The 23716-nt window shown below is 44.8% G+C and overlaps 1 protein-coding gene across 16 annotated transcripts in view; it reads left to right on the top strand.

Moving 5' to 3' along the window:
- Positions 1 to 9101, top strand: part of SETD5 (SET domain containing 5) — a 78542-nt gene extending 69441 nt beyond the window's left edge. For all 16 annotated transcript variants that reach the window (XM_061128023.1, XM_061128028.1, XM_061128020.1 and 13 more), the window contains 5 exons: positions 1056 to 1526; positions 4291 to 4589; positions 5463 to 5596; positions 6072 to 6160; positions 6502 to 9101. In XM_061128023.1, the coding sequence (XP_060984006.1) occupies positions 1056 to 1526; positions 4291 to 4589; positions 5463 to 5596; positions 6072 to 6160; positions 6502 to 7110 (1602 nt within the window). In that variant the 3' untranslated portion in view covers positions 7111 to 9101. The remainder of the gene's footprint in view (positions 1 to 1055; positions 1527 to 4290; positions 4590 to 5462; positions 5597 to 6071; positions 6161 to 6501) is intronic.
- The last annotated feature ends 14615 nt before the right edge of the window (positions 9102 to 23716 follow it).

The following is a 23716-nucleotide window of genomic DNA, read 5'->3' as shown; positions in this document are numbered from 1 at the left end:
TTTTATTCCCACACCCTTCCGGTAAAACGTTAGTGCTAAACTCAGTGACAGGTGACCAAATTCTGAATTGGTAGGATTTTATAGATCAGTGTGAAACTAAAGATTGTATTCTAGTGTACCTAGAGGTTTTCTGACTGGTACTTTTTAGTCTTATTTTGTGAGGAACATAAAGCTCTCTCTCCTCAGTTGCTAAAGACTCTAAGTTAGAATAATTTGGAGGCTGACAATGTTGTATTATCTGGGTTTCTGATTCTGTTCTTTCTAGAGAGTTAGCTATAGTGGACATAGTGACAGAAAATCTTTGATGTTAGGAGGTAACGATGACCAAGTAGATGGGTTTATTTTTGGTACGTTTCAGCATTTCAGATGCTCTGCAGTGATGAACATTAGTGGTCTTGTGGTATGTTGACATACATTAGAGGATGCAGAAAGAATTGAGTGACCAGAAAGTTTATGAGAAACACACATACTTAATAGTGAAAGTGAGTGAAGAACTGGTTGGTTGATGTCTTCAACTAATACCATTCTCCTTCCCTGAACCAATAACTTAAATACTTGACTTTTCGTGTACTTTCTACCCTTTTTCACCTTTTCCCCTCCTCCCACCTTCCATCAATATTAGTTTAGAAATGAATAACACCAGAAGCCAGTTATCTTAAGACACCATTCTCATCTCTGTGGCTCCATGGGGCTCAGGTAAATCCCTGATTATACTGCCAGTCCCTGATTGTAGTGCAAGGTGACTCAGCAAACCTGATGAAAGGCTAAGCAGGCAAAATAGTCACATTTGGCCAATTATCTAATTCTGACTTTCCCAGTATTCTCATCCAAAGACTTTAAATCAATTTGGGAAAGGCCAGGATTCTTTGGTAATCTGGCATGTGTACACTGGTGCTACATGGGACCTTTACAGATGTTAATGGCTTTCTCTATTCTACTTTCGTCCCTCTTACCTCTCCTTATTCACCTGTGCCCCCTCATTTCCCTTCTTTTCTGCCCTTTGACTTTTTCCTTTCTCCCCTACCCCATGTCTCCGTTGATTTTTATTCTTTCAGCTTTGTCACCGAAAAGACCTGGACTTGACAAAAGTAGGCTACCTTGACTCCAACACTAACAGCTGTGCTGACAGACCTTCCCTGATCAACTCAGGTCATTCTGACCTGGCTCCTCATCCCTCTGTTGGACCCACCTCTGAGACTGGTTTTACAAGCAGGAGTGGAGATGGACATCAGACTCTTGTGAGAAACTCAGACCAGACATTTCGGACAGAGTTTAACTTGATGTATGCCTACTCCCCACTGAACGCTATGCCTCGAGCAGATGGATTGTATCGAGGGTCTCCCCTGGTAGGGGATAGAAAGCCTTTACATTTGGATGGGGGCTATTGTTCCCCTGCAGAAGGGTTTCCCAGCAGATATGAACATGGTTTTCTGAAAGACCTCTCTCGTGGATCGATGTCACCTGGTGGCGAAAGGACTTGTGAAGGAGTCCCATCTGCCCCCCAGAACCCACCACAGAGGAAAAAGGTAAGTGTTTCACATTTTGTAGACCCTTTTGAAGAACATTAACTGAATAAGTTAAGTAGTCACTGAGTTACCACTATATTTTTAGCACTGTTCTCAGTGTGAGGAAAATGAAGGTAAGTAAGACACAGTCTCTTGGCATGTTCAGTGAAAGACTATATTAATACAATTTGATGAGTGTTGTAAATATTAAGCAAATTTAAATGCTTCTCATGTATGTGTCATGCAGTTGGCTAGGCAATTGAAAGGATAAAGCAATGCAAAAGAATAATGCTACTTTACATGTTTTATGCTACTTTTCATGTTCTGGGCACCATTAGGCTCTTCTTATGCATTTAGCTTCACAATAGTCCTATAAGATGGGTAATTTCCTATTTTACAAATGATGGAACTTAAGACCAGTTGCATAACTTGCCAGTGGTCACACAGATAGTATATGGATGAGCTAGGACACTCCCCAGGTCTGCCTGATTCCAGATTGTATGCTCTTACTGCCACCATGCTGTATCGCCACTTTGATGTCGCCCTAATGGAGCTTATAGCAAGTGAGACTGAGCTTAGCAGATAATTATATTAATGATGAGAAAAAAGAACAACTTAATAGAGGAAACCTGGCCAAGTTGGATAGTGGAGGGTGCTTGAGGACAAACAAGAGGTTCATAGCCAAGTTTGCGAGGAATAGCATGAAAGGTGACAGGTCACTGATTTGGCTGATCTCAAATAGTAAGTAATCAATCAGTCAACATATTGAGGGGATGAAGATGCTACAGAACAAAGCAGAACAAGTAGCTGTGACACTCCATTGAGTGGGCAGCAGGGATGTGATGTGATTGCAGTTGAATGTTGCTGTGGTAGCAGGTGAGAAGTAAGGAGAAGAGAGATGGGCAGGGCCAGGTCCCAGAAATCTGGTTTGGGGCTTGACTTGTGGGTGATGCCTGTTCTAGAAATTATGAAGCCAAAAATCTGCATTTTATGTCAGTGATTTTCAACTAGGTTTATTTGGAAATGCACAGGAGTATTTTGAGCTTTCCAATCAACTTCCATTACTGGTCAATCTAGAGATGCTTAAATGTCCTCTGTGTGTGACAGTCTCACATAATTGCAAAGTATCTATGGTACTCTTGTTCACATGTAGGCCGGTGGCTTTTTATCTTTGCATTGCAAAGAAATACATTACCAGAATTCTTACACTAACTCGTTTCCATGATTGTGTATATAAATTGCATACACAAAATTGTCTTACTTTGTATTTTTGTTATATTTTATATTTGAACAGAAAATTGAGAGCCCTAAGTGATTAAAAGGAGGAAACACTGGCAGATAATTTGTAATAAAATAGCATTAGGGGGACTTCCTTGGCAGTCTAGTGGTTAAGATACTGAGCTTCCACTGCAGGGGGCTTGGGTTGGGTTCCCAGTCGGGAAACTAAGATCCAGCATGCCAGGAGGCACGGCCACCCTGCCCCCACCCCCCACCAAAAAAAACTTAGCATTAGGTTTAGAATACTGTTGCATGAGACTCACAGATTTAGAGAACAAACTTAGGGTTGCTGCAGGGGAAGGGGGACAGTTAGAGAGGCTGGGATCGACAAGTCCGCACTGCTGTATTTAACATGGATAACCAACAAGGTCCGACTGTATAGCACAGGGAACACTGCTCAATGTAATGTGGCAGCCTGGATGTGGGGGGATTTGGGGGAGAATGGATACATGTGTATGTATGGCTGAGTCACTCTTTTGTGCACCTGAAACTGTCACAGCATTGTTAATCAGCTATACTCCAATATAAAATAAAACATTTTTTTGAAAAAAGATTACTGTTGCATGAACAGTATTGACTAGCAGGAACAAAAATGGTAACAAGTCTTTGGATTTCTGGTTTCATTTATTATGTGCAAAAATGATTGAAATCATGATCTGTTATTTCAGAAATATTGTTGAGCACCTGCTATCAGGCAAGTTCTGTGCTGTACATTAAAGACAAAAAGCCAAATAAATTTGTTCTCTGCCCTTGCAGAACACAACAGTTTATACGAGACACCATGTTAGGTCAAAAGCCAGTGTGAGCACAGTGTGCTGTAACAGCCAAAAGGGGATGTCCCAGGTGGGGCAGGGAAGAGGGCTTTTGGTGTGCAGTCAGGAAAGAGCAAGGCAGAGAAATGGCAAGTTGGGGAGAAGTTTCCCGGTGCAGGTTTTCTAGAGCTGGCACAACAATACTGATTTCTGGGGACTGAGGAAGAGACTTTCTCAAACTGCACAAACTCCTAGTTCTTCCCCTTCCCTTTTCATGTAATTTTGTTTGTTTCTGGCCATGCCACGCAGCATTTGGTATCTTAGTTCCCCAACCAGGCTGAACCTGTGCCCCTGCCTTGGAAGCGCAGCATCTTTCCCACTGGACCACCAGGGAAGTACCCCACCTTTCCTGGTGCTACCGTTGTTGCAAATAACTGTGATAGCACACTTCTGTTACATGGAACTGTGATCTCACAGGTTTTTCTGAAGGCAGAATAAAGATTGACGTCTATTGGTAAATGCCATTTTTCAGAAATGTCATCTCCTGGTGTATTCTCTTTTTCTTACCAGTGTCCCACTGATGTAAATACGTAGCTGTGCTCAGGTCTCTCTCACACCTGGAAAAAGTCACCGGTTGGTGCCTGCTTTGTTTGCCTGGCCTGCTGGCAGTTTCCTAGGGTTCCATGTTCTTTCCCCGTTGCTAGTGATCCACAAATGATGTCTAGCTGGAGTCCTGTTTCTTTTTTCCTTCCTAGGTATCCCTGCTGGAGTACCGCAAACGGAAACAAGAAGCCAAGGAAAATTCTGCTGGTGGGGGAGGTGACTCCACACAGAGCAAAAGCAAGTCTGCAGGAGCTGGGCAAGGCGGCAGTAACTCACTTTCTGACACTGGTGCCCATGGTGTGCAGGGATCCTCAGCCCGAACCCCATCTTCCCCTCACAAAAAATTCTCCCCGTCTCATTCCTCTATGTCTCATCTGGAGGCGGTAAGCCCCTCAGATTCCAGAGGCACTTCGTCTCACTGCAGACCTCAAGAGAGTATCAGCAGTAGGTGGTAAGTTTAAGTTTGATGCTCTGGTGATTAAATTCAGGAGGGAAATAAATGCCTAGACTCTTTACCTAAGATGTATGGAAACACTTGAGAAAGCCAGCCAGCAGTACCATGTGCCATATTCGGCTGATTTAATAGTATCAGTCACAATCCCCGAGCTTGACAGAAGCAAACAATTGCCACTGAGCCTGCAGAACACTGTTGGACGGCATATAGTTATGGACACAGAGGAGTTATTTTATTCACTGGGCACTAACACTGCCTCTTCTCTTTTCTCATTTCATGTGCAAGGTAAGTCAGGAGATGAGCTCAGTTCCACTGAAATTAACATCAGGTGTCTCAGCTCCACATGGCTAGCATATATAGAGAGTTGGGACACACTCCTGAAAGGATTTGTCTAGTTTAAGAGAGACAACAAATAATTAGATAATACTAATGTCAGGTACTAAGTATCAAATGAGTGAAATAAAGAATGAGGTATTCTAGGGAAAGTGAACTGAAGAAATGAGTTCTGGGAAAGAAGAGACATGGCTCAAACGAGTAATGTTCATTCATCTGTGAAACATTACTACTACGTGCCAGTCACATGACTTCACAGAAGAGAAAAATAACATTTAAAGATGGAGGTTAAAAGCAGTAGACACCTCTAAATCCCCCTTCTCCTTGGTTGTTTTTTCTTAAAGTGTTTATTCTTAGGTGCCTGACATAGTCTGAGGCAGAGAAAATACTTTGTTTTAAATTGGTCCTGAAGAAAATAGTGTTTTAAAAGAGGATGTTTTAAGAAACATTGTATAGCTATTTGTCAGAGCCTTGTTTGTTCCATACTCTTAACTCTCAAGGCCTGTGGCATAAGTGTACACCCTTTTGCCTTCACAGGATGGTTCCCACATCGGTAGAACGACTCCGAGAAGGAGGGAGCATCCCCAAGGTCCTCCGAAGCAGTGTGAGGGTGGCCCAAAAAGGAGAGCCTTCCCCCACGTGGGAGAGTAACATCACAGAGAAAGACTCAGGTGAGCCGATGGCCTTCTTCTGCCAGCCAGGTTCAGGGACACATGAGCCAGGCTCCACACAGTTCACACCAAATGCTGGGCTGAGGTGAGTCCATTTCTTAATGAGGCTGGGCTCCCTTACATGCAAAGTTCCAGCTCAGTCTTGCTTTCATTTTCTTGGGCTGTAGCATTCTTAAGGTCTAGCATTGCTTGCTCTCTGTCTGCTCTTTTTTCCCAAAGGATACCTTTCTGTAACTCATCTCTCCAAAGCCCTGGGAATCACCTTGATGAAGGATGAAGAGAAAGAAGGAGACAAATCAGATCAGGCATTTAAAACAGCCCATAATTAAGCACTCATTTTGCCCTTCTGGCATGCTGCACTCACCTGATTTATCAGAGAGCAGCATGGGTTGGTGCTGGCATTGGTGACTTGAATGAATAATGGCTCTCTCTCATCCATTCTCAGAAAGTGAGTTGATTTTGTATTATCTTCCAGACCCTGCGGATGGTGAAGGCCCAGAGACATTGAGCTCAGCACTCTCTAAAGGAGCGGCCGTTTACAGCCCTTCCAGATACAGCTACCAGGTGAGGCAAGAAAGTGCTCATCTCTGGGCATAGGAGTGTGTTCTGGGTTCCAAATGTTTTGTGATCCTGGCCGTCCTTTGCAGTTGAGATGTTGTCTTTGCATATAGTTTCAGCAGCCTTGGAAATAAGTCATCATCGGCTCACCTTCAGGTAATAAATCATACCAGAAAATTGAAGTGACCAAAGACAGCCATTTTACTGTCTCTGGTATCCTAAAAAGAACAAATGTTTAAGAAGAAGAAGAAGAAGAAAAAGTAGGGTCTTTTAAATATTCACAAGCCTCAAAGGCTTAAATAGGGACTTTTTCACCTCCTTATGCTTTTCCTCCCAACTCTTTCTAGCTCCTGCAGTGTGATAGTCCACGGACAGAATCACAAAGCCTCCTTCAACAGAGTTCCTCCCCCTTTAGAGGACATCCCACCCAGTCTCCGGGATACAGTTATCGAACTACTGCACTGAGACCTGGGAACCCCCCTTCTCATGGTTCTTCAGAATCCTCCCTCTCTTCCACGTCCTATTCCAGCCCCGCCCACCCTGTGTCCACAGACTCATTGGCCCCATTTACGGGGACACCAGGGTATTATAGCAGCCAGCCACATTCTGGAAACAGCACCGGCAGCAGTCTTCCAAGGAGGAGCTGCCCTTCTAGTGCTGCTAGCCCTACCCCACAGGGCCCCTCAGACTCTCCGACCTCAGACTCGGTTTCCCAGTCCAGCACAGGAACTCTGAGTTCCACCTCCTTTCCTCAGAACTCTAGGTCGTCATTGTCATCAGACTTCCGGACTATCAGTCTGCCCAGTGCTGGGCAGTCAGCTGCCTACCAGGCCTCCAGGGTATCTGCGGTTTCCAATTCACAGCACTACCCACATCGAGGGAGTGGGGGTGTGCACCAGTACCGACTCCAGCCACTGCAGGGGTCGGGGGTCAAGACTCAGACAGGACTTTCCTAGGGCTTCTGGATTTGGGCAAACAGAACTTGAATGAGCCCATAGCTGCTTCCTTCCAGCTGCCTCTGGAACCTAGGCCGAGCATATTGCTGGGGAAGGGGGTACAAGGTGCCAGAGGATTGGGTCTGGTCGACAAGAAACAAGACTTGTGGTCACAACTGGCTCTGGCCTTGGAGAAAGATGTAAATCTTGTCTGAAGCAGAGACTATAAAGAAGTTTCTCCCTGCTGTTAAGGGTACATTGTTGACAAGCAAATGGTGTTTCGGTTAGTAACGATTCTAAGTGCAATGAGTTGTGTTGAAGCCTCCATCTCCCATCCTTGCCTGTAGCCTGTAGTCACTTGTGCAGTGAGGACATCTTTTTAAATCCAAAAAAGAAAAAGGTTTTCAAAGGAAAAAAAGAGGTGAAAAGAGCCAATCTCAAAGCCCCAAGCCATCTGAGTAGTGTTAGGGTTTTATGCACTTAAGAAAAAAGGTGGGTATATAAAACAACCATTCCAAAAGCAGGTATCTGGCCAAGATGTGTTCACTGAGAATATTCCTTACCTTTGTCTTAAAAACACCAAGAGGCAGGGATAGTGAAGCTTGGTGTGTGCTCTGAGGGGTTCCTGGATCTCTGAAGAAGTACTCGTGGTCAGTTCTTGATTATTCAGAAGCAGGTTATCCTAGTAGATTGTCTGAGCCCCCAGCTGGTACCAACCCACTCCGCTTCCCCAAGCTATTTCACAGCTCAGTAACCCATGAAGTAAGTAGGCAAAGAAAAGAGAGATGGGCCAATTGCATTGCTACTTACCAGCCATTGGCAATGCATTTGATTAGGAAGAGTCCCAAGTAGCTTGGGAGTTCTTTGAATTTTATTTTTTCTACTCCCAGTTAATCAGGAGTTGCCGATCCCCTGAGTAGGACCGCCTCCATGACTGGAGAGCATGCACTCATGACTGCAGGGTAAGAGTGGAAAGCTTTGATTGTGGAATGGCACCGACAGGACTGTGATTGTGTGTGGGCATGTCCCACGTTTCTTTGGGAGATGCTTATTTGAGAGTGGCCCAGGTGAGAGTGCTGTGAGGCCGCCCACACGCCTGATGACAGCTGTTCTGGATGAGAGATGAGCGCAGACTGGCTTCTCCCCTCAGTGCATTGTGCCTGTTGTACGCCCCTGGAGGCGCCCTGGAGCCGGCCAGGCGGGGTACACAATCTTTTTAAATTCCATACGGTTGCCAGCTTATTTCTTTCACTGTTTACTGTAATATCCGGCGTGTTTTTATTTATCTAATTTTTGTATTCAGTTATAACCATGGTAGGGGTAGCAAATATCTGACAGGTGTAATCCCTGGTGCTGCAGTGGACCTTACTTCTTTCTTTTGGACAAGATAATACTGTGAGTCTCCCTCCTTCCTCCCCTCCAGTTTGTTTTCTCCTTTTTCCCCTCAGCCTCTTGCACCCCCTTCTTTGTGCCCTCTCCTCCAACTACCATATGCACAGTCTTCTCTCTTTGTGTGTGACTGTTACAGAATTTCACTTTTTCAAAATTCAAATCAGGTGTTTGCTCAAATGAGGGGAGATTTTTTTTAATGCTGAAAAGTCAGCAGAATACTTTTCTTTATGTTGTTTCCCCCACAAACCCATCAGTCTGGGAGAGCGTTGGGAGTGGAAATCATGTTGCCTGGGATGCTGGTTTCTTTGTATATTATATAAAACGTATGTAAATGTCTCTCCATTGGGCTGGGGTTTGCATTCTCCCCGCGGCCGTGCGCCGTGGGGGGGAGGCCAGCGGGCAGGCGGCCCTCACCCTGCCTGGCACGCGCAGAGACCCCAGCCCCTCTGTGTGGGCAGGGTGCTGTCAAGACCAGACCTCGGGGGGGCGGGGGGTGGGGGGCTCTTGGAAGGGAAGAAGTATCACTTCTTTCTCAAGTGGAGTGTTTACACCTTGCTGTAACATTTGAACTTTCACAAGAGATGTAATAATTTTGATAATAAAATTCTTAACCATAATAATCATAAGTTGAGAACTCTTTTGTCCGATTCTGTGACACTGCCTTGCTTAGTTTTCCTGAAGCTATCCTTAAAGGGAGCAAGATGGACCCACATTCAGGAGAGTGTGCTCTTGGCGGAGTTGCGTTGCCCATAATGGGGCCAGGAATACAGATTGATCTTCCTTCACCGTTTTATGACTAAGATCAGGCAATAAGGGGGACTTCTCTGGTGGTCCAGTGGGTAAGAATCTACCTTCCAGTGCAGAGGACCCAAGTTCAGTACCTGGTTGGGGAACTAAGATCCAGCATGCTGTGGTCAACTGGAGAGCCCACACACTACCACTAGAGAAGCCAGCACGCTGCAGTGAAGAGCCCGCGTGCCGCAACAAAGACCCAGCACAGCCCAAAACACGGCAGGCAGGAATCCTGTGCTACAGAGTTGCTGTGTGCTAAACTGTATATACGGTGCTGGGAATGTGAAGGTCAGACAGCCACCTGCTCCATTCCTGGGTGCTTTGCTCTCGGTGTGATACAGATGTTAGAATCTGAACTGTGGTAAAGAAATAAGCACGTCCACGTTGTATACAACTTCATAGTTAACCAGGCTCTTCCACTTAAGTCATTTGCTATCTCATTGATCCTTAAAATGTATAAGGTAGGTATATTATTCTCCTTCTGTGATTTTTTTTTTATAAGTTTCAGAGGATACAATGTGTCTAAGATTTCTCTCATCCAAATGATAGTTTCAAACTGACAGTCTTGGAAATTTTGCAGTTTACCCAGGAGACAAATAAAGATGCTTTGAAACGAACTAAAAATCATTTAACTTAACTGACCCTTTCTTGCCTTAAAAATAACAGTCCGGCCTTTTTAGCTCTGAGGAATCGTTTTTATGGTACAGGGTTCTCTGTTTGACAGAGCTCACCCTGAAGAAAAAAGTGCACTATTGTCCAAATGGACTGTATTTACTTCAAAACTACACCAACCATCCGTTCATCAACCAGAGCTGGAACAGCCTTTGTAACCTGCTATGAGGCTGAAACAGAAAGGTTCCTGTGCTGAAGATCAGTAAAGGAGATCAGTAAAGGCTTGGAGATAAGCATAGCTCCTGAAGGAGATGCCGTTCCCTGCTCCTACACTCAAAACTTAACTCTGGGAAGATAATAGTTTTGAACATTTCTCAAGTACTCCAGAAAAGCACACAGGGCAGTCATGATAGCAAAACAGAACCTTGGACAACTTCATATTATAGGAAGCCTAAACGCCCCCATCAGCTGTAAAACACAGAGAGCACAAGACTTCCATGTTACCATGTTCTTTTCCAGAGGAAGCAGTGCACGTCTCCTACGTCTCAGAACTCCACATGAACACTCACTTGGAAGTTCAGCAAGGCCGTGTGAGAGCAACAGTCAACCTAGGATGGGTTTGCAGTGTGTACAGAGGGTGTGTGGTTAAGTCTGAAGGTGCTGTTGCAGTCTGGGCCCAAGAAAATTCTAAACAGAATTTTGCAGGGGTGAAGGATGACGTTAAATGAAGTATTTGGAATGAGTAAGACTAGGATTGTCTCTAAAGTGTTAAATAGCTTTACTTTGTTTTTAACTCCTGAGAGAAACAGTTGGCCATAAATTGATCCACTGGATTTCATCAGCTGTTGTTTGCAAAGTCCATATTTTAGTATTTTGCACACACAAAATACGTGCTGTAGAACCTTGAAACTAGCGGGGCAGGGAGAGGGGGATAATTCCTCCCTTTATTGACCCATTAAAGGTGGGTAACAGTAGCAAAGTCAGATTCCAAACATTCACAATAAAGGAGCAGAATAACACCCGCACAGACAGTGCATACTAGTGCAGAATGACAGGAAAAGGAAATACAGTATAGAGGTTGGTAAGGAAGAAATAACCGTTCACAGAAGACAATAAATATCTTAGAAAGAAATGACTGCTCACAGAAAAAGAAACTCCATGCAGCTAATAGTGTTTATAGCAAGGTTGCAGGGAATGAGGTTAATAACAAATGTAAATTGCTTCCCTATATGTCAACAACAAACAACTGGAATTTGAAAGTTAAAACACAACATTTATATCTGAACCCCAAAAATGAAATAAGCAGACATCTAATAAAAGACCTAAAAACCTATATGGGTAAAACCTACAAAACTCTTGGCGAAAGAACTAAAAAAAATATTCCATGGCCGTGAATGGGAAGACTCAATGTCAGGATGAAAGATCTCAACTTGATCTTTAGATCTGTAATCCTAATCAGTTTCCCAGCTGATTATTTTCAGGATATCATCAGAATGATTCTGAAATTCATAAGCAGAAGAAAAAGGCCCAGAATAGCAAACACAGTGCTAAAAGGGACGAATGAAGTCAGCCAGGCTTTAATATAAAGCTGATCAAGACAGTCTGGCATTGAAATAAGAATAGACAAATAGATCAGTGGAACAGAATATAGCACCCAGAAACAAACCCACACAAATACTTGACCAGCAAGGGCAATAAAATAGAGAAAAGACAGGCTTCAACTAATGAGGCTTGAACAACTGGACATCCATATGCAAGAAAAGTGAATCTAGACTCAAACCTTACACACTTCACAAAAATTAACTCAAAATGGATCACAGACCTAAACATAAAAAGGGAAACTGTTAAACAAACCTAGATGGTAACAATCTATAAAGCATAACACCAATACCACCATCCTTGAAACAAGTAACTGATAAGCTGAACTTGATTAAAATTAACATCTGTTCTGCAAAAGACTGTCAAGAGAAGAAAAGCCACATACTGGGAGAAAATACTTGGAGAAGATACCTCTAATTAAAGGACTGTTAGCCAACATACAAAAAGCTGTTAAAACTCAACAGTAAGTAATTAATCTTCAGATCCAGTATAATCCTGACCAAAATTCCAGTGGCATTTTTCACAGAAATAGACAATCCTAAAATACGTATGGAACCACAGAATACCCTGAATAGCCAAAGCAATTTCAAGAAAGAACAAAGCTGGAGGCCAGTTTCATGGTTCCTGATTTCAGACTATACTACAAAGGTATGGTGATTACAGCAGTGTGGTACTGGCATAAAAACAAACACACAGATGAATGGAATAGGACAGAGAACCCCAAAATAAACCTGTGCACGTATGATTCATTAATTTATGACAGAAGAGCCCAGAATAAATAGGGAAAAGAGTCTCTTCATTAAGTGAGAAAACAGGACAGCCACATGTAAAAGAATAAAATGGGATAGCTATCTTACACCATGTTCAAAAATTAACTCATAATGGATTAAAGACGCAAATGTAAGAACTGAAACGATAAAACTCCTCGAAGGAAACCTAAGGCAGTATGCTCCTTGCCATTGGACTTGGTGATGGTTTTTCAGATTTGACACCACAAGCAAAAGCAACAAAAGCCAGAGTAAACGAGACCTCATCAGACTAAAAAGACTGCACAAGCAAGAGAAAGGAAATCATGGACAACATGAATGGGAGAAGATATTTGCAAATCATAACTCAAACATTAAAAGTTGAAATTAAAAAATGACCAGAAGATCTGTAAATACATTTTTCCAAATAAGACATACAGATGGTACATAAAAGATGCTTCACATTACTAAGCACCAGGGAAATGCAAATCAAAAACTACAGTAATGTATCACTTCACACCTATTAGCATGGCTGTTATCAAAAAGACAAATCAGTTTTAGTGAGGATCTGGAGAAAAGTGAACCTATGTGCACTTTTGGTGGGGGTGTAAATTGGTACAGGCTTTATGGAAACCAGTATGGATGTTCCTCAAAAAATTAAAAATAGAACTACCATACAATCCAGCAATTCCACTGGTGGATATTTATCTGAAGAAAACAAAAACAGTAACCCAAAAAGACATTTGCACTCCCAAGTTCACTTCAGCATTATTTACAGTAGCCAAGAAACAGAAACAACCTATGTGTCGCTTAGTGGATGAATAAAATGTATATTGACAAGGACAGCCATAAGCAAAAAATGAAATCTTGCCATTTGCAACAACACAGATGTTCCTTGACAGCATTATGCTAAGTGAAATAAAACCAGATACCATATGGTCTCACTTTATATGGGTAATCTTAAAATGAAGTCATGAATACAGAGAACAGATTGGTAGTTGGTTGCCAGAGGTTGAGGATAGGAGTAGGTAAAATGGGTGAAGGCGATAAAAAGGTCAATCTTAGACTTTATTAAATCAGTCTTAGGGGATGTAACTACAGTGTGATGACTATAGTTAATAATACTGTATTTGCCAGTTACTAAAGGAGTAGATCAAAAGTTCTCATCACAAGAAAACAATTTTGTAGCTGTGATGATGGATGTTGATTAGACATTGTGATGATCATTTCATAATGTATACATACATTGTTATATACAAGAAACTAATATATTGATGATAACCTCAGGTTTTTTTGTTTTTTAAATTAGAAGTTGAGGACAGTATGACAGCAAATCTACATAGCCTTCACATTGTAGGTCCAGCCTACACTTCTAGCTATATTTCACTTAAATAAACTTTTTATGTCAACTAATATGACTCTAGCTTCTTTATGGTCAAGATTTTACTATGTTTATAGAGTTTTGCATACAGGTTGTGCTTAACTCTTTGAGAAATTGACAGAAGGGAAGTGAGAAGGAATAGCACTTTTTTGAGAAATAAATGGATTTTCCTAATTAGAAGATCCAGTAGACAAAGTTGAGGTCATGAAGTATAAGTTGAGAAAAATTGTTACCTGGAGAAACTTGGAAAACAGAAATGGTGGTGAGGGAAGGTGTAGTGTTTAATTTACTGCAAGGGCTTAGGAAGTCAGTCAGGCATGTTGGTTTTTAAAGACTCTTACTTCAAGATGTGGATGCATTTTCAGGTCCAGTGGTATTGTTACCCACCAGTAGGTATATAGCCTACTAGAGCTCTTCAGTTCAAATAAAACTCCATTCGGGGTTACCTGGAGAATGCTTTCTTATCATAAAGAAAACAGCCTTATTTTTAAATGGGCAAAAGACCTTGAACAGACACTTAATGTACAAATGGCCAAGGAGCATGTGGAAAGATGTTCAACAGCACATGCCACTAGGAAACTGCAGATTGGAACAACAGTGTGAGGTCGTTACTATTAGAATGACCAAAATCCAAAACAGTGACACTGCCACCTGTCGGTGAGGGTGTAAAGCAACAGGAAGTCTCATTCACTGCCAGCGGGAGGGCAAACGGATGCAACCACTTTAAAGTATACACATGCTGTACTCTACCGCACAGTGCAGCAGTCGTGTTTACCTATGAAGGTGAAAATGTATGTCCACACAAAAGCCTGCGCCTAGATGTTTATAGCAGCTTTATTGATAATTGTCAAGTCTTGGAAGCAACCAAGTTGCCCTTCAGTAGGTGAATGGGTAAATAAACTGGTATTTCTGAGAAGTGGATTATTACTCAGCACTAAAATGAAACAAATTATCAAGCCATAAAAAAATGGAGAAACGTTTAATATGTATTACTAGTAGAGAAAGAAAACCAGTCCGGAAAGGCTACATACTGGGTGAGTCCAGTGATAATGCAGAATTGTAGAAATGGTAACAAAATCAGCACTTGAAGGGACAGGAGGATGAGTGGGCAGAACACAGTATTTTTACGGTGGTGAAACTATTTTGTATAATACTGTAATGAGAGATACATGTAATTTTACATTTGCCCAAATCCACAGAAGGTAAACTCTAATTGTAAACTATGGACTTTGGGTGAAAATGGTGTGTCCGTGTAAGTCCATCAATTGTAACATGTCCCATTTGATGGGGGCTGTGGATAATGGGGATGTCTGTGCATATGTGGGGCAGAGAGAACATGGGAAATCTCTACCTTCTAATTTTTGTTGTAAACTTAAAATTGCTCTAAAAAAAAGTCTCTTTTTTTCCTTAAGTGACAAAGACCGGGGGTGTGGGGGGGCGGGGAAGGACATGTAAAATAGATGTTTCCAAAGACAGGCAAACCAATACCAAAAGTTATAATTTGAGAAAACTTTTCCTGAAATATTTCAAGCTACAAATTGAAAGAATATATTACATACCTTGTAAATTCAACCCAGGATTCAAACCCAATATCAGAACATCCTAAAATTGTTGGAGTTCAAAGAGAGGAAGAAGCAAAAATGAAAACCTTGGTGGATATCCAACCCTCCTTAACAAAGTTATTTCTAATGAAAGAATGTTAAGCTCTATCAGGCTTCCTGACAGCAACACTTTATGGCGAGAGAGAATGATACATTTAAAATACTCAGACTATGAACCAAAAGTTTCATACCAACTATGTTATAGCAGCAAACTGTCATCCACATGCAAGAACATGGGGAGCTTTATTCCTGTTAATTCTCTTTCATAGCAGTCTGTTAGAAACAGCTGATTGAGGTGACCAAACTGTCTTGAGAAACATCAGCAGAAAGTCTGATAGTTAATTATATGCAGTTAGAACTAAGAATGAATGCAGAATGTAAGGTGAGACTGCAACATGAGCTGGTTTGTGTGACCTAAGAATGTAAGTACAGTGCAACTACAAAGAAATAAACAGGAAAGAATATGGTTTTACATATTCTTGTAATGGTAGTTACATTGGTGGTATCATATCTGATGGCTTTAATGTGAGATGAATCCAGTCGTGAGAACCAGGGTTCACTTAGAGGTAAAAAAAGTTACAGATGTTAGGCCAAAACCTTCCTTGTATCAGTATTAACTCGACGTATTTTGTCACAGATAGATTAGATTGATAGATCCCATATCTACATATATATGTGTCTGTCTTAACTCTGTCAACTGGAAAAGGCTTCTTAGAGAAATAGCAGATTTTAGTCTGAGGGAGGAAACATACAGGAGCACCCTGGAACATCTTGTCATATCAGAGTGAAAGTGAAAGTCACTCAGTCATGTCCCACTCTTTACAACCCAATGGACTATACAGTCCATGGAGTTCTCCAGGCTAGAAAACTGGAGTGGGTAAATGGTCCCTTCTCCAGGGCATCTTCCCAATCCAGGGATCAAATCCAGGTCTCCTGCATTGCAGGCGGATTCTTTATCAGCTGAGCCACCAGGGAAGCCCAAGAATACTGGAGAAGAATATCCTTCGCCAGTGGATCTTCCCGACCCAGGAATAGAACCGGGGTCTCCTGCATTGCAGGTAGATTCTTTACCAGCTGAGCTACCAGGGAAACCCATCAAGGGAGCAATGACACTATCAAAGATGATTTACGATTAGGTTGAACCAACTTAGAGGCTTCTGCTGACCAATAATACAACATTTTGAGCATTAATTATGATAAATGTGTCAGAATCAAATATGTTTAAATCTATGAGTTCATAATGGTAACAAAACACAAATAATTGTTCATGTTGGGAGAATATTAGGAAAGCAACTCTCTCTGAAAACTAGAAAATGAAAGAGTTCACCATTCTTGCCTTTCCCATACAACTGTATAGGCTAGGTCGAAAATGATGTTTCTCTTTATAGAACCTTTCCCACAAATAAGAGGATGACAGAATTGGAGCATCACTATTTTTCAACCCCTAATTACACAAAAGCAATTAGACAGTATCTCTTGATGAAGAAAACAACTATGAAGCAGTCATTAAAATGTGCAAACACACACTTGAACGTGAATAAGCATCCAGATCCAGTTTGCCGGAAATATAGAGAACAGAGGAAACTCGTTTAACTGAACCGCAAGAATAGAGCCAGCAAAATCCCAGCTATAGAACTCTACATAACAAATGGTCCAGTTTCTTCAACAAATTGCAAGGAGGGATAAAAAGAAACCAAGTGGTGAAGACATATCCAAAGAATAGTCAAAACTAAACCATTTTGTTTGAAGACGCTCTCTTGGATGAAGAAGTTAAAAAGTTGGGAAGTGATTATACTAAAACTCCAGGCAGTGGTTACTCTTAAAGAAGGGGATAGTGTTTGGGAGCACTTGAAAGGCTTCTGGGGTGGTTAGCAAGATTCTCTTTGGTTATGGTTAGAAGATTAAGTGTAATAGTTCATCTACCTGTATGTTTGCTTTATACTGCAATGTCTAACAAAACAAGGAACAGAATCTTAAATAGCCATAATGAACAGGCCAACAGCCCTGCAAAGGTCATTTGAGCCCAGGGCCTCTGTCTGACTTATTTGCGTTATTTCTAGAGCCTAGAGCAGTACCTGACTAGAACAGGCATTCGACACATGTTTTGTTGAATAGGTAAATGAATCTGAAGAAGCCTCCAACCACTCAGGTTGAATTTCAGTACCTAGGTGAGCTTTCCAGCACCTCCAGATCTGCATGGGTGCCAGCATATGACATCACCAGCCCTGCCCTGTCCTGCCTCAGGAGATTTGAAAGGGTTTTAAACTAGAGCTCTGTTGTAAACTTGGAGTCTGGCAAGTTCCACAGGCTTCACGCTCCTTAGTCACTTCCCATGATGACAGCTCTCCATGCCACCTGGCTGCCCAGTGCTTCTGCTTTTACAGCCTCCCATCCTTCTGTCTCTCTCTGTCCCACGCTTCTCTTTAGTCTTTTCTGCAGTGCTGTTTTCTATGATAGACAAACCCTTACCTCCTCCATATTGTCTCTTGACCTTAACTGAATATGGTCTTCTCCTCAGGACACCTTCTCCTTTGCAACCTTTGACGTGGAGGCTGCTCCTTTCTCCTCCTCCTATCTCATGGAGGCTCTCCCTAAGTGTTTCCAGACAAAATACATCTTGTACCTTCTATTAAAATCTGTATTTCCTCTGCTGCTCACGCACTGTTTATTGTGCTTTCAACCCTCTTCCTGCTGTGGTCTTCACCATCCAAACTCTGATTCTTTGATTCTTGGCTTGTTTCCTGCCCCTCCATTTCTGCCATCGTTGTCACCATTTGGGTGGACATCCTAGCCAGGGTACCTCGCGTCTCAAAATCTTTTTCAAGAATTACTCAGACTATTCAGGTCAAATACCCACCTTCTGATTAGCTACAGTCTCCTAACCTTCCAGCTGCTTTTGTGTAAACGTCAGTGCTTTCATTTCTCCATTTTCTGCATCCGTCTGCCCCACTGCGGTCTGTCCGTTTCCCATACCCAGCCTTGATCTGTTGGTGGATCTCTGACTTGCCTTACCTTGCACTTGGCTTCAGTCTGTAGTCTACCTTCTGTGCCTGCCCTCCCATCTGTTGCTGCCACCACACATCCAGTCACCTGTCAGTCCTTTTATTGATCCTTTCTTATCCTTTGACAATTCCATTAGCAACTGTTCTAAAGTTTCATAATTCTTCCTCATTCCCTTCTCTTTCTTGCCTCCTGCTTCTCTGAAGAATTGGATGCCATCAGGCACGCATGCGTGCATGCATGGTAAGCTGCTTCAGTCATGTCCGGCTCTTTGTGACCCTGTGGATTGTAGCCCGCCAGGCTCCTCTGTCCATGGGATTCCCAAGCAAGAGTCCTGGAGCAGGTTGCCAGCAAGAGCTCCCTAAACCTTGTACTTAAACCCTGTACTTTACCCCACAAAAGAGGGTTCCTCTCTACCATTAGTCATCCTCTCTGTCTTTAAACTCTTAACAGCTATGACCTATAAACACTCAGAACTGTCCCATATTAAAAAGAAATTCCATAGTCTCCTCCAGATTACATGCTGATCCTTGTCCACTGCTGGCTCACTATACTTCATAGTTCCTGGAAAAATTCCACTGATGTCCCCTTTTTATACACACTTCTCCAGTGATGCTCACTCAGTCACCTGCCTTTCTCTCCCTGAACAGACCTCAATTCGATTCTACCCTCACTTCTCTGAACATGCTTTTACCAAATCCGACAGTGGACTCCTTGTTCCCAAATCTGGGGGACCCGTTTTTAAGTCCCCAAGTCTGGACCTCTTCACTCCATCTGACCAGTTGAACGTCCCCTTGAATTCTGAATCCTTGGTTTCCCTAACACCACATTCTCACCATTCTCATCAGAGCTCTGACTCTTTCTGGCATCCATTCCTCTGACCATTATGCGTTAGTGTTTCCCAGCATTTTGCAACTCCGTTCTCTCTTCACATGACACAGTCACCCTGAATAAGCTCATTCTGTGCTTCACCTGTCATCTGTTGCCTGCATGTTCATGTTTATGGCCCAAAGCCATGTAAGTCAGCTGACTACTGGACAGTCCATCAGGATGTCCCACATGTATGTCTCAAATTGATTATCTCGTCCCTTGCTGTACTGGCAATTTTCCCCTTCAAAAAATTTAACTCTCCTCCTCAATGCCTCTTAATCCCTTACCACCACCACCACCACCATCACCCATCAGTAAGTATAACTCAGATTCCTAAAGGTTACATTCTTTTACTTCTCAAAACCACTGCCACCACCTTGCTTCAGGCCAGACTTCTGCTTTCCTTTTTACTAAATTGTCCCCAACTAACTCAGCCCCCATAATACAGTGAGAAAAGGGATCTACCTGAAATGCATATCTAATTGTGTCCTTTTTCTGCTTAAAATCCTTCCCTGTTGCTCTTAGGTCTGAACTGCTGTAAACAGTCTCAGAGCTTTGTCATCATCTGGCCTTTGCTGATCTTTCCAGATGAATCTGACCCTCCCTACCTCACACTTTACAGTTCAGCATTATTAAATTGCTCTTCTCCACAGGTTCAATTCTGTTTCTCATCTCAGCCTTTTCCCCCCAGCTGCCTTCCTTCATGAATGGCTTTCCCGGCCCCTGCCTGCCTACCTCCTGTCCATTCTACAGTAAAACCATCCATCCCCTGCTCTACCCACCCCGCCTAAACCCACGTAAGGTATCCCTGTACCCACAGTACCCTGCACCAGGCAGATTTCACATTATTGTTACATGTTAATATCCCCAACCAGACCATTAAAACAGAGGCTCCCATTTTCTTAAGTTCTAAGCAGATACTGTGTGCTCCAAATGTGTTGAATGAAGGCTGAATTCCCAAATGCAAAAATTGTAGTCAATAGAGCTGCCATCTGGGGCATGTTACTATGTGTAAGACTGCAACGCAATTCACAGGCATTCCCTCATTTGTTCCAAGTTCCCTGAGAGCGCTCTCATCATCCCTATTTACTCAGTGTGGATTTAGAGGTGAAAGGACTTGCCCGCAGCCACTCAAGAGGAAAGGGTGGAGCCTTGTGTTCCAGTCCATGCAATCAGGAGCTGGCAGAGATGGCCAGCTATTCTCTCTCCTGGAAACAACTCCAGTTTTAATTGTTAACAGACTACATTCCAGTTAGGTGTGTGGTGTGACTCAGTCCTGTGGGATCTCAGGAAGTCTCCTTAAAATGAAATATGGGCCAAAGTGACAAGTCCAAACAAGGCCATGAGGTGTCCTTGAGGATGAAAGCCAGGAGTGAAGATGGTGTGGAGTTCTGTGTCAGTCGTGGTCTGGCCACCTTCATGTAAGGTCTGTTAATAGACGGCTATACCTGGTACAAAGGGTCAGGCTGAATCTCACCCCTCCTAATCCCCTGGGGGCCAACTCAGAGAAGGAGAAGCTAGCATGGGTGATATATAAAGTGTGTCTTTATTTGAACATCATTCCACCTGCACTGAAGCTCAAATCCAGCAGCAGCAGAAGGGGTCAGGACCAAAATCAATGTTACCAAATTGGACGATGAACAGCGAGGACACATTCAGACGGAACTTACTAATGGAGTGTAGACAACACCAAGCTATCCTAATGACACATAGCACGGGCCCTCTGCTGGTCAGAGCTCGGGAGGACTGTGGCTCCCTTGTTCCCTTCTCAGGAAACTCCAGTCCCACCTGAAGGCTAGCCCTGAGCCAGGCAGGGGCCTGCGGAAGTTTCTCGTGCCAGGAAGATCCCAGCTTCTCCAAAGAGAGGGTTTTTTGGTTTCCCTCAGTTCACACTGGGAGCTGCAGAAGGGTGAATCCCCTGTGCCCAAGCAGGAACCTCAACAGGCAGCCAGGCAGGAAGTTTTCCCCACACACAGCCTTCTCTAAAAGCTCCCAACTTCTTGGCTCTAACAGGCCTGAAAAAGATCTTGAACCTACCCATGGTACTGATCCCCAAAGAGGAAAGTTCTCACATCCTGAGACCTGGAAGGACTTGAGCAAGCGGCGCTCTGGAACCCCTCGAGGTTGGAGCTGCCTTGGCCTCTCCTGAGAGAGTCCTGCATCCAGCAGAGGAAAGCCTTTCTGGCCCAGGCAGGCGAGGAGAGGAGTGCCTCAGTGGGCCGCTCACACAGCTCAGCCTCTTTCAGCGACCAAGAGACTCAGCTGCAAACAGACCATCTCCTCTGCTTCAGCCTCCTCCCAAAGGCTTAAACCAAGTGGCCAGGTGTGGGTGAGAGCAAACCACAAACATCCTCGCTGTGATGACTTCCTGGCCCCAGAGAGCCATCTGGGTCCTGGCTTGCTGATGCTTCAGCCTCACCTGGGGCCTCTGGCTGAAGCATCTCCTTCCTGCTCTGTTCCCACCTCTGCTGAAGCCTCAGGGACAGGACTTTGGTTTGGTACCCACTCCAGCCTCCTTCCCTTCCCTAAGGTACCCTGGTGTTCCTTCAAGCCCACCAACAGTCTCCTCCTAACCCCAAGCTCCTGGGTGCACTGCCCACTGCCCCTTAGTCAGGGCAGCAGGGGGTTGGGTCTGGACGGTGACTAGGGAACACCGTCCAACCACTCCAAAGGAAACCTCCTCCGTCTCTACCACTCACCCACTCCAGTGGTGCTAACCTGCTGGGCAATCACCTAGATGCTATTCCTTTCCAACAGGGTGGGGCATGGCTGCCTGGGCCCTGCCTCTGCCTCTCAGGAGCTAGGTCCTAAGCTTCCCGCCAGCAGCGCACGGGGTTTGTGGCTCCCATGGGTGGCAGCGGCTTCCCATTCCCCATCGCCCTCCCCTTCCTTTCTCCCCCAGCACCTGGCCCCCTACAACTCCTGTTCCTCTGCCTCCTTAACATCCCTGTGCCTGCCTTGTCTCTGGCCACCTCCCCTCCCACATCCTAGTTCTCCGTCCATCACATCCCCCTCTCTGGTCACTCTTTCGCTACTTTGTAACACCTCGTTCAATCTCCTTCTCTGTAGCTCCATCTCTGCGCCTCCTTCTTCTCTTTCCCCAATCTCTTGTCTTCTTCCCATTTCTAATCACTTTTTCCTGCTCCCTCCTCCTAATGGCTTCTAACATTGGGCTTTGGTTAGGATCTTGAAGGAACTCACTTCTGCCCCCCCCCCCCCCCCCCCGACGAGGCTCCCCCCACCCTCTCACTCAGCTCGGGACCCTGGAGGGAGCGGGGGGGGGGCGGGGGGGCACAGTGCAGGGGCCGGACATGGGGGAGGGGCTGGGGGGGTGTTTGCCCAGGAGGAGGGAGTAGAGGGCAGGGATCAGGCCTGAGCACATTCCAGGTTTCAGGAATCCTCCCAGAGCATGTGATTCCAGATGGGGGACTTAGGCAGAGGATTTCTAGGGTGTCTCTTGGCAGCCCTAACTCTCAGGCCCAGTGGAAATGAACACAGGGCTGTGAACACATGGCACTCGCTGCTTTCCTCCCTCCTTCTGCCGAGGCCGACGACATGGTGACCACGAGCTTCCCCACTGAGCCTGCAGGGGCCTCCCGCTGCCCCGCCACAGTGGGCCAGGCAGCAGGCACCTGGAGACAGAAGTAGGCACACAAGATGAAGCTAACCGGCCACCCAACGGGGGGCTGGAGGGGGCCATCCACACCCCAGGCCAAATGGCTCTACCACCAGGCCCCCCAGACAGTGACAGGAGGTCAGACTCACCTATAGTCTCCATCCTGTGCTCCCGGTGGGGGGTGTGGGGGGTGTGGGGGGGTGGCCCCACAGTGGTGGGAGGGGGGACAGAAGACCCTTCATCTGCCCCCCACACACTTGCACACACACACTCACACACATTCACTCATGCCTCGGCTCCAAGTGTGCCACTGGGTTTGAGACCCTGGGCAAACCGCAAGGCGAGAGGTGGGCAGGGAGAAGGAAGAGGTGGGGACAGGGTTACAAGGCCTGGGGATGGGGACAGGGGGTACCCTGTTCAGAGGTGACCTGCAAGTTCAAGTTATGCAGAAAAGTATCAAAGAGGCAAGACAGTCTCTGCCCTTGGCAGAAGGGGGTCGGGGGGACAACATGAGATGGGGCAGAGGGGTGAGGAGTCCCCTAATTCCCCACTCATGGGCCCCTGCCCCAACCCCCAACCCTGACAACAGGGCCAAGAAGTCTATGCTGTACAAAACAGGCCAGGGTCAAGGTCCAGTCCCTGGTGAGCCGTCCGCAGGGAGGAGACGGCCGGCCCCAGGCCGAGCCACTTTCAGCCCCAGCCTGCAGCAGCCACGCGCCACCAAGACAGGAGTCTGAGCGCGGCCTCCAGAGAGGCCTGTCCTGGCTCAGAGTCCGCGCTGACAGGGCCCCAGCCAGCAGCAGACCCGGAGGCCCTGTGCTTTCTCCCTCGGCGCAGCTCGGATTCCTTCAGGAGAGCTGGAAGCAGGCTGGAGCAGACGGGCCTCGGGGAGGCCGGTGGTGCCTGGAGCTCTGTGAGGAGGTGATGGAACCATTGTTGGCAAAAAAGAAAAAAGGTAGGAAAGAGTCCGGTCTGCCCTGGAGCAGTATCTTGAATGAGTTTCTGCAGGAGGTGGGGA

Source organism: Dama dama, chromosome 24, assembly GCF_033118175.1.
Source record: "Dama dama isolate Ldn47 chromosome 24, ASM3311817v1, whole genome shotgun sequence".
NCBI lineage: Eukaryota > Metazoa > Chordata > Mammalia > Artiodactyla > Cervidae > Dama > Dama dama.
Note: the sequence above shows the minus strand (reverse complement) of the source record. Positions and strands in the feature narration are given on the sequence as shown.